This window comes from Eimeria necatrix, genomic scaffold (genome assembly GCF_000499385.1).
Source record: "Eimeria necatrix Houghton genomic scaffold, Enh_scaff284, whole genome shotgun sequence".
Lineage (NCBI taxonomy): Eukaryota > Apicomplexa > Conoidasida > Eucoccidiorida > Eimeriidae > Eimeria > Eimeria necatrix.
Window position 1 is genome coordinate 10,001 of NW_013655270.1, and position 9,988 is coordinate 19,988.

Here is a 9,988-nt window from a genome sequence, read left to right on the forward strand (position 1 = left end):
TCGAAGAAGTGGAGGCAGCCGTTGTCGTCGCCGCAGGCCAAGAGGTCACTTGTGACTGAACAAATAAATTAATTAATTTAATTAAATTAATTAAATTAATTAAATTAATTAAAATAAATAAATTAAATTAAATTAATTAAATTAATTGCAAATAATAAATTCAAATTAGTAAAAAATTCGGAAACTGGGGAGCCAAAAAGACCGGCGAACACTGCCTCGAAAGAAGGCCAGCAGCAGCAGCAGCAGCAGCAGCAGCAGCAGCAGCAGCAGCAGCAACAGCAGATGGACATCCCAGTCAACTCCAGCAGCAGCAGCAGCAGCAGCAGCAGCAGCAGCAGCAGCTGACCGTCGAGGCAGTTGATTGCTTTCGTTTGTATTTGGGTGGTTTGTATCAAAGACAAGTCTGCTGCTGAGTAAATGTTAAGCGAAGAAGCAGCAGCAGCAGCAGCAGCAGCAGCAGCAGCAGGTTCTGCTGCTTCTGTTGCAGTGTACAGCAGCCCGTGCTGGTGCCTGCAGACACATTTCAAATACTTTTAAAATATAATTATTTTATTTTTATTTATTTATTTTTAATTATAATTAAAATGTAATTATTTTATTATTTATTAACTTTAAATTACAACTAAACTCTGATTATTTTATTATTATTTTTTAATTATAATTCAAATAATAAAAATTAATTAAATTCAAATTCTTCTTTTGAATTTCAACTTCCATTTTGCTTCGAAGACAGCAGCAGCAAAAAGACGCAGTAGCCCAAATAAATTAAATTAAATCAAATTAAATTACATTAAATCTAATTTAATTTAATTTAATTAATTAAATTAATTAAATTAAATTAAAAAACGAAAAAGCCTCACCTAGCGTCCATGGTGTTGACCAGCGGGGGATTGACAATTGCTGTTTGCTTCTTGAACTTGGGAGCAGCAGCAGCAGCAGCAGCAGCAGCAGCAGCAGCAGCAGCAGCAGCAGCAGCACGAGGCTTCCACCCGTTGCAGTCCAAATAGAGCTGCTCCAGGTCTCCCCCGTAGCTGTCCAAGTTCAAATTGTGTTCGGCCCACTGCTGCCACAGCGACCGCCTGCTGCTGCTGCTGCTGCTGTTGCTGCTGCAGCTGCTGCTGCTGCTGCTGTTGCTGCTGCTGCAGCTGCTGCTGCTGCTGCTGGGCGCGAGAATGCGCTGCCACAAGCGGCCGCCGCTGACTGCAACGTCCTCATCATCCCTGCTTGCTGCTGCAGTTGCTGCATTTGCTGCAGTTGCCGCTGCTGCTGACGGATGCTGCTGCTGCTGCTGCTGCTGCTGCTGTTGCAGCTGTTGCTGCTGCTGCTGCAGCTGCTGCAGCAGCTCTGGGCTGCTGCTGCTGCTGCTGCTGCTCGGCAGCCCCAGAGGAATGTCCTCGCACCTTGCTGCTGTAGCAGCAAGACAGGGACACAGCTGCCTCGTCAGCAGCAGCAGCCAGCTGTGGCTGCTTCTTGCTGCTGCTCTTCCTTCTTTTCCTGCTGCAGCAAGTGACAGCAAATCTGCTTCGGCCAAAAAGCGGCACACCAGCAGCTTCGCTCCCTCAGGCAGCAGCGCCCACGGGAACGAGCCGCCCCCTGCTGCTGCTGCTGCTGCTGCTGCTGCTGTTGCTGCTGTAGTTGCCGCTGCTGCTGTTGCTACTGTAGTTGCCGCTGCTGCTGCTGCTGCTGGGCTGTCTGGCCCTGCTGCTGCTGCTGGTGCTGCCGTTGCTGAGGGGCCAGCGGCAGCTGCTGCTGCTGCTGCGGGAGCCGCTGCAGCCGGCGACGCGCCGGACCTTCCTGCTGCTGCTGCTGCTGCTGCTGCTGCTGCGTCGCTGTCTCGCTGCAGCAAGGAAACGGGGGAGACGTTTCCGTCTCGCCTCTTGTGCTGAAGAGTAGCGAGGCCGTGCAGCTCCTGCTGCTGCTGCTCTGGCGCTGCAGTTGCTGCTGCTGCTGCTGCTGCTGCTGCTGCTGCTGCTGCTGCTGCTGCTGCATCTTTGTGTGACACGCATGCCGTCTGCTGGCTACTACTTGCTGCCTTCAGCAGCCGACGGTCTCTCTGCAGCTGCCGCCGCGGCTTCTGCTGCTGCTGCTGTTGCTGCTGCTGCTGCTGCTGCTGCTGCTGCTGCTGCTCCTTCTCTTCCTCCTGTTCCTGCTGCTGCTGACCCTTATGTTTGCTCTTTTCATTTCCGCCGCGACAGCTGCTTCCGAAAGCTTGCTTCGGCGCAGCAGATGCTGCTGTTGCTGCTGCTTTGCTGCTGCTGCTGCTGCTTCTGTTTCTGCTGCTGCCGCCTCTGCTGTGGCAAAGCGCTGCAGCAAAGCCCGCAGGAAGAGCTTTTGCTGCTGCTTCGATTCCTTTGGGCGCAGCAGAAGCACCCAGAAGGTCCCACAGCTCCTGCTGCAGCAGTTGCTGTCGCTGCTGCTGCAGCTGCTGCAGCTGCTGCAGCTGCTGCTTGTCTTTTTGCCGCTGCTGTTGCTGCTGCTGCTTCTGTTTCTGCTGCTGCTGCTGCCGGTAGTTGTGCAGGAAACCTTTAGTGCAGCTTCCTGGTGCCAGCCCTTTGCTGCACCCAATGGAGTCGAGCTGCTGCTGCAGCTGCTGCTGCAGCTGCTGCTGCAGATGCTGCTGCAACTGCTGCTGCCGCTGCGGAAGCTTGCTGGGTGTGCAGAGCGGGCTTGCAGCAGCTGCAGCAACAGCAGCTGCTGCTGCAGTCGCTGCAGCCGTCGCTGCTGCAGTTGCTGCTGCAGTTGCTGCGGCAGCAGCTGCTGCTGCAGCGCCACTGGCTGTTGCTGCTGCAGCATGTGTGTTGCTGCTTGCTTTTTGTTTGCTGCTGCTTTCAATATGCATCTTCTTCCTCGGCGGAGACAAAGAAAGCTCAGCCCTCCCCACTCCGCCGCCCCTGCCGCTGCTGCTGCTGTTGCTGCTGCTGCTGTTGCTGCTGCATTTGCTGCTGTTGCTGCTGCTGCTATTGCTGCTGCATTTGCTGCTGCTGCTGCTGCTGCTGCTGCTGCTGTGCGGCACTGGGCGGACAGACTCACACTTTGACCCTAAAGAAGGCGATGGGCGCAGCACGCACACACCACTTGGTGGACTCGTTGCAGCAGCAGCAGCAGCAGCAGCAGCAGCAGCAGCAATGGCGGCTCTGCTCATGTCACTGTTGCTACTGCAGCAGCTGGCGCTGTTGCTGCTGACAGCAGCCTCTGTGTTTTCCTCAAGCTTTTGAGGCAGTGGATACGCACTATCAGCGAGCTGCTGCTGCTGCTGCTGCTGCTGCTGCTGCTCCATCTGCAGCACCTGTTCTTCCAAGAGGGCCTCCTGCTCTTCCCGCTGCTGCTGCTGCTCTCGCTGCTGCTGCTGCTTCCGCTCAGCCCGCGTAAGGTTTCTGCTGCGGCCCTGCTGCAGCTGCTGCTGCGCTGCTGGTGTCTGCAGCAGCGGGGCACAGCGGCGCTGCTGCTGCTGGTGCTGCCACTGCTGCAGCAGCAAGTACTGCTGCTGCTCCAGGAGCTGCTGCTGCTCCAGCTGCAGCTGCTGCTGCAGCTGCTGCAGCTGCTGCAGCTGCTGCTTCCTGTAAATTCCTAGCCTAGATACTGCTCTGGCAGTGCTGCTGCTGCTGGCACTAAGAGATAGTCTGTGTCTGCGTCTGTGCTGCGTTGTTCCTTCTGCTGCTGCTGCTGCTGCTGCTACTGTGGCGTTTGCTGCTGCTACTGGTGCTGCTGTTGCTGCTGCTGCTGCTACTGGCTTCCTTGCTGCTACAGCTGCTGCCATAGGGCTCCTCTGACTGCGGCAGCAGTTTCGCTTTATCTGCTGCTGCTGCTGCTGCTGCTGCTGCTGCAGGTGCTGAGAGGTTTTGGTTGCTGCTGCAGCAAGAGACTGCAGCAGCACCACTCGCGTCTCATCTGCAGTGCGCACATAGCTGAAGCTTCCCTTTTCCCTGCGGCTCTTAGTGCCACGCTGGAGCTTGCTGCTGCAGCAGCAGCCGCTGCTGCTGCTGCTGCTGCTGCTGCAGCAGCCGCTGCTGCTGCTGCTGCTGCTGCTGGGAGGTGGCGCACACGCAGCTGCAGGGCCTAGGCCGTCGGCCGGGGGCCGACTTCCCATTGCCCCCTTTTTGCTGCCTCCAGAGTCCAGGCCAGAGGAGTGCAGCGGCTGCTTCAGCAGCAGCTGCTGCTGCTGCTGTTGTTGCTGCTGCTGCTGCTGCTCCCGCAGTTGCTGCTGCGGCGGTTCTGGGAGACTGCTTCCGACTTTCCCCTGCTGCTGCTGCTGCTGCTGCCTGCAGCGTCGGGAGCCGCGAGTTTGCTGCTCTGCTGCTGCGTGCTGCTCGGGGCCCTCCTGCCCCTCCAGTGCGCAGAGTCACGATCTAGGGTTTAGGGTTTAGGGTTTAGGGTTTAGGGCGCAAGGGGCCGCTTATATTTGGGGTTTGAGTTGAAAAAGCTGTTAGTTTGCTGCTGCTGCGGTGTGCTGCTGCTGGCTTGGAGGTCGGGTGTCTGTACACCCCGAGAGCGCGGGAGTGGACCAGTGGCCCTCGCTGCTGCTGCTGCTGCTGCTGCTGCCTGCTGCCGACTGCAGCAGCAGCGCGAAGAAAACAGGGAAGGCAGCAGAAGAAGAAAAGAGACAGAAGCAAAATCAAATCCACACGCGCGCAGCCCACGGGACCGAACCGCTGAGGCAGCAGCAGCAGCAGCAGCAGCAGCAGGGAGAAGGGCCGCTGGAGAGAGGCCTTAAAAGGCTAAAGCTGTGCGAACGTCAAACCCGAAAAGTTGAGAGCTGCAGCAGTTGGGAAAACGAGCAGGAAACGCTGCAGCAGCAGCAGCAGCAGCAGCAGCAGCAGCAGCGGCAGCCGCGGCGCCCTCCTACTTACCGCAGCGAGTCGGCGGCGCACGCAGAAGCAAGCCGTATCTGGGAAGCTCTTCGCTGCAGATATTTTCCAAGTAATGAATTGCAAAAGATGTTTGGAAAATAAAAGGAGACGCCACTTAATTGATTGCAGAAGAGGCGCAGTCCCAAGAGCCTGAACGCCCGACACCGACAGACAAGCCCCGGTCCGTGGCTCGCCGCCGGAACTTGAACGCGGCGCGATCTTCCCGGATTTTGCGTTTCCAAAGACAATTAAAGTTTTTTTTCGAATTTATTTGCACTTGATGCTTTCGAATTGAAGGTTTTAGCTGCAGATCGCGGCAGCTTTCCGCGGATCGCTCGCCGAACGACCCTGGCAGGACAGACGCGGCGCGCAGCGACTCAGGGGCTTCTGGGGCCTCAGCCGACACTCTCCGCACTGCATCTGTCTTTAAATTCATTTCCAAAATATATTTTTCTTTTTCTTTTCTTCTGAAGCTTCAAGAAGGCGGTCGCTGGCTGCGCCGGCCGGCGAGCTGCCTGTACACCCCAGCCCGGCCTGCCGCCTGCTGCAGCACTGCCGCCGGAGCCTGCGGGACTCTGCGGCTGCTGCTGCTGCTTCAAACTTCGCCTTTGTTTGCTAGAAAGCATCTTTTAAAGAAAGTAATGCATTTAAGTCCTTTTGAACGCGAAGTTAGTCCTATTTGCTGCTGCTTCCACTCCGGCAAGCCGGGTCACTTGCGCTACAGTGCCTCCGCTGGAACGAAACGGCGGCCCCGCGCCGCTTTCTGCGTTTTAAACTCTGCAGAAAATTTTAAATCCCAATTCAATTTTTAATTTAATTTATTTACTTTCATTTGATACCAAAAAACCCGCAGATGCTCCAGAGCCAGGCCCCGCTGGGCCCTCCGCCCGCGGCGTTGTTCGCTGCACGTGAACATCAACGGATCCGGGGGGCCGGGGAAGCAGTTTCTTTCTTTTTATTCTTTTGAACTTCATTTTAATTTATTTTAATTAAATAAAATACATTAAAGTGCTTTTCAACTCACTTCTGCTCAGCTTGGGCTTTTCTCCTTTGTTGGCTCCGGCCTGCAAAACTTGAATTTCCTGCACAGCAAGCAGCAGCAAAGTTTCATTTTTCGCTTTTTGTCTCATTACAAAAAGACGAAACAAACAAATGTTTATTCTTTTAATTATATTTAAAAAGGAACTTTTAAATTGCAAGTCAAATTATATTCACACGAAGTCCCGTTGTTGCTGCAGCAGGCGCTGCTGCAGCAGCAAGCAGCAGCAGCGCCTGCTGCTGCTTGCGTCCTCTTCCTGCGGCCCTCCACAGCCATTGTGAATGTGCTGCTGCTGTTGTTCTTCTGCTGCTGCAGTGCTGCAGCTGCTGCTGTGCTGCTGTTGCTGCTCCTGCTGCTGCTGCTGCTGCAGCGTCGCCATTTCCTCTCTGGGAGTGCAGTTTCCTTTGCTGCTTCTCCTTTGTCTCTTTAAAAGATTCTTCTAAAACTCCAGAAACAAAAGAAATAAATAAAGAGCTTTCAGAGCTGCTGCAGATTCCTCAAGGCAGCAGCAAAAGCTGCAAAGGCAGCAGCAGCTGCTAAACTTGAATTGAGTTTGAACTCTAAATCGACAACGACAAAATTATCTTCAACTATTTCTTCAGATTTGAAAAAAACTGAACATTTAAATTCAAAAAATTCAAAAGATTGAACAAAAATATGAATTTGAATTGAGACTGCTCCCTGGGCCTGTAGAGGGAAAGAAACTGAGTTTTCTGCAAAGGCAGAAACAAATGGATTGCAAAAAAGAATCAAAAAGCAGTTTAATTGTTTAATTTAATTTAATTTAATTTAATTTAATTTAATTTAATTTAATTTAATTTAATTTAATTTAATTTAATTTATTCAATTTGGACAAATCGGCTGAAGTTTAGTTCGTGAAGAACCAATTCACGTTTGGGGTGTACAGACAGCTGGGACGTGCGCGACTGCGACCCCCGAAGGAAAGCCGAAACGACTTTTCGCGCGGCGGATTTTGTGTTCGAATTTATTCGAATTGGAGAACTTTGAATTAATTTAAAAGTATTTTTTCTTTTTGTTTCTTTGCAGAGTCTGAGGCAGCATGACAGGAGCTGCTCGCCGCTTTCTGAAGGCCGCTTTCCTCTTTCTTGCACTGACTGCCTCTCTGGGCGCGGCCCAGCCCCCCCCCGGCCCTTCGGGCTCTTTTTCTTTTCCCCAGAACTACCCAGGGGCTTCTGCTGCTGCTGCTCCTGGGGCTGCAGCAGCTGTTCCAAATGAGCAGCAAGCTGCGCTTCCTGCAGCCGACAGAGGCCCTCCCGGGCCCCCCGAAGTGACGGATGCTGCTGCTGCTGCTGCTGCTGCTGCTGCTGCAGCTCCTGCTGCAGCCAATGCGCCTCCAGCAGGCGCCGAAGGCGCAGCTGCCGGAGGGCCGCCGGGCGCGGCCGCGCCCGGCGGCGGCGCAGCAGCAGCCCCAGCAGCAGCCCCAGCAGCAGCAGCAGGCCCTGCAGCAGCAGCAGCAGGAGCAGCAGCAGCAGCAGGGGGGGCGCAGGGAGGCTCGCTGCTGCAGCAGCTGACGGAGTTTCGCTCGCGGCACCGAAAAACAACTGACGGGAGACTTTGCGCAGCGGCGTTTGTGCACGAGGGGCAGACCTTCACGGACTGTACAGACACCCGGTCCCCCGAAGGCTCTTCAGGTACTTCTTGTTGCCAAAACTTCAAACACTTTTATTTAAAGTTCAAAAGGCCGCGAGTGGTGTTACCTGGAGGTGCAGCTGCTGGGCAAGGGGCCGCGGGACTGGGCCTTCTGCGCGGCGCCGCTGGACTACAGTGAGCTGGAGGGGCATTATATTAATTAATTTAACTCAATTAATTCAATTAATTCAATTTAATTTAATTAATTTAATTAATTTAATTCAATTTATTTAATTTGATTCTTTTGATTTAATTTAATTGAGTTGGAGGACTTAAAAAATTGAATGTTCAATTTGCTGCAGATGCCCTCCGCGCTTTCGTCAGGAAAGAATTCGACGCCGTTTTCGCCGCGAACGAACAAATGGTAAATTTGAAAATTCAACTTTTAATTATTTTGATTTCTTTTATTTTCTTTTTAATTTCTTTATTTCATTTCTTTATTTCATTTCTTTTATTTCATTTCTTTATTTCATTTCTTTTATTTGACTTCTTTGTTGCATTTCCTTTTGCATTGATTTGTTTTAATTTTGCTCTTTGTCCTTTTCAAATAGATCGAGGCCCTCGATCTCGAGGAAAGAAGGCTGCAGGATATGTTCGGCCGGTAAACCCTAAACCCTAAACCCTAAACCGTAAACCCTAAACCCTAAACCCTAAACCCTAAACCCTAAACCGTGGCTAACCGCAGAGGCAACCCAAGGCCACCCTCTAAACCCTAAACCCTAAACCCTAAGTCTTTCCTCACGGCAGAAGCAACCCAAGCCGTGCCTCTAAACCCTAAGCGCTAAACCCTAAACGGTGGCTCGCAGCAGAGCCAATTCGAGCCCTCGCCCTAAACCCTAAACCCTAAACCCTAAACCCTAAACCCTAGACGCTGGGCGTGGAAGCACGGAGTGTGTGGTTCAGGTTTCAGACTGCATGCGGGGCTGGCCACGCTGCAGTGAAGGAGACCACTGGTCACGTGGAGAGCCGGCTGCGGCGGGGAATGGAGTGTCTGGAAAGACTGGAAGATTCTTTTCAACAATTGGGACTTCAAGAGTCTGCAGTTGAAGATTTGAAAGTTGAAATAGAGCGGGAGGGTTTGGCTGCCCTGCGCAGCCCGGAGAACTGCCTGGTGCACCCCGGGCAAGTGCTGCGCCGATCTCGGGCTTTTCGCCGCGAAAAAAAGAATAATTTGTCTTCAAAAGGATTTAATTTTGTTATTTTTTCATTTTTTTGCAGTTATGAAGACGAACCGCTGCCGGATGGACTCCGGGGAGCCTATTTTGCAAACGACCGCTTCCGCGCGCCGGCCGCGGCGTACCGAAACGACCGCAAGATCGATTTCCAGTTTTTTGCAGAAGGGCCCATCGAGGGCGTTGCTCCTTTTTCTTATTCGATTCGTGAGTTGAATTTGCAAATAAAAGTTTATTTCATTTTATTTCAATTAAATAAATGCCATTTGTTGGGCTTTCTTGTCTGCTTCCGCCGTTCATGTTTCTGCACGACCTGCCGCAGGGTGGGACGGGTTCCTGTTGGCGCCGCACAGCGGGCCGTTCGTGTTCACGACGGGTGGGCTTCCTTTAGTTGTTTTGAAAGATTTATTTTGCATTTTTGTTTAAACGAGTTTATTTGGGTTTTATTCTCGAATTGGGTCGATGGGAACAGAAAGCGACTGCGGAGTGCGGGTGTTCTTGAACGAACACGCAGTCATCGTGGACCGCATGCCGCAGCCGACGCGCGCGGAAGAGGCTTTTGGCTTCAACTCCGTTTCTCTCGTTTCTCCCGAAGAAGTTTCCAAAATTAAAAAAACAGAATCGCAAAAAACGGAACTTGTCGCGGGCGAGAAGTACCGCATTCGGCTCGAGCTGGTGCACTCGAGCCACTTGAAGTACGGGCGCCCGGACACTGGGGTTCTGAGGCGAGCAGTTTCGCGAACTTGGCTGCAGTTCTTCTTTTTGAATTCCATTTCAATTTTAATTTGCAATTTCTTCTTTTTGAATTTCATTGCAATTTTAATTTGCAACTTCTCAAACAGACTCCTGTGGAGGAGCGGCTCGAGGGAGTCCGAGGTGGTTCCCGAGAAGTACTTCTTCTCAACCAACGCCTCGCCGACGACGAAGTTCTCGGGGTGCGTCCGCGGCGTTTCGGGGCCGATCTGCCGTCAAAAGAGTTCTTTTTTCGAGTTAATTTCATTTATTTTCATTTCCGAAATTACTTGCAACAGACTGGACCCGAAACTCTTCGAAACGGGCTTTTTGCGGGACGGAGTGCAGCCCTTCGTGGACAACAAAGACCACTTCCTGGCGGACGTGCCGCTGCGCTTCCTGGGGCGGCGGCTGCTGCTGTCGCTACACCAGCCCAACATGTCCAGCTTTTCTTTCGAATTAAATGGCCCTTCACTTTTATTTATTGCTTCTCCGAAAGAAGAGCCGCTGCCGCTGGAGGCAGCGGCGGGGGGGGGGCCCCGCGGGGG

General features: G+C 52.6%; 2 protein-coding genes across 2 annotated transcripts in view; one reads left to right on the forward strand and one right to left on the reverse strand.

Moving 5' to 3' along the window:
- Positions 1–856: 856 nt before the first annotated feature.
- Positions 857–2,839, reverse strand: ENH_00038750 (hypothetical protein, conserved; the record flags this gene model as incomplete). The annotated part of the gene is made up of 1 exon (XM_013585185.1): positions 857–2,839. The coding sequence occupies one exon, from the start codon at positions 2,837–2,839 to the stop codon at positions 857–859; it is 1,983 nt and encodes a 660-aa protein (XP_013440639.1).
- Positions 2,840–6,946: 4,107 nt separating this feature from the next.
- ENH_00038760 (hypothetical protein) overlaps positions 6,947–9,988 on the forward strand; it is a gene marked incomplete at both ends in the record, with an annotated part of 6,843 nt that continues 3,801 nt past the window's right edge. Inside the window, 7 exons of the mRNA XM_013585186.1 lie at positions 6,947–7,538; positions 7,839–7,900; positions 8,447–8,571; positions 8,755–8,915; positions 9,031–9,084; positions 9,223–9,643; positions 9,740–9,824. Coding sequence (XP_013440640.1) covers positions 6,947–7,538; positions 7,839–7,900; positions 8,447–8,571; positions 8,755–8,915; positions 9,031–9,084; positions 9,223–9,643; positions 9,740–9,824 — 1,500 coding nt within the window. The remainder of the gene's footprint in view (positions 7,539–7,838; positions 7,901–8,446; positions 8,572–8,754; positions 8,916–9,030; positions 9,085–9,222; positions 9,644–9,739; positions 9,825–9,988) is intronic.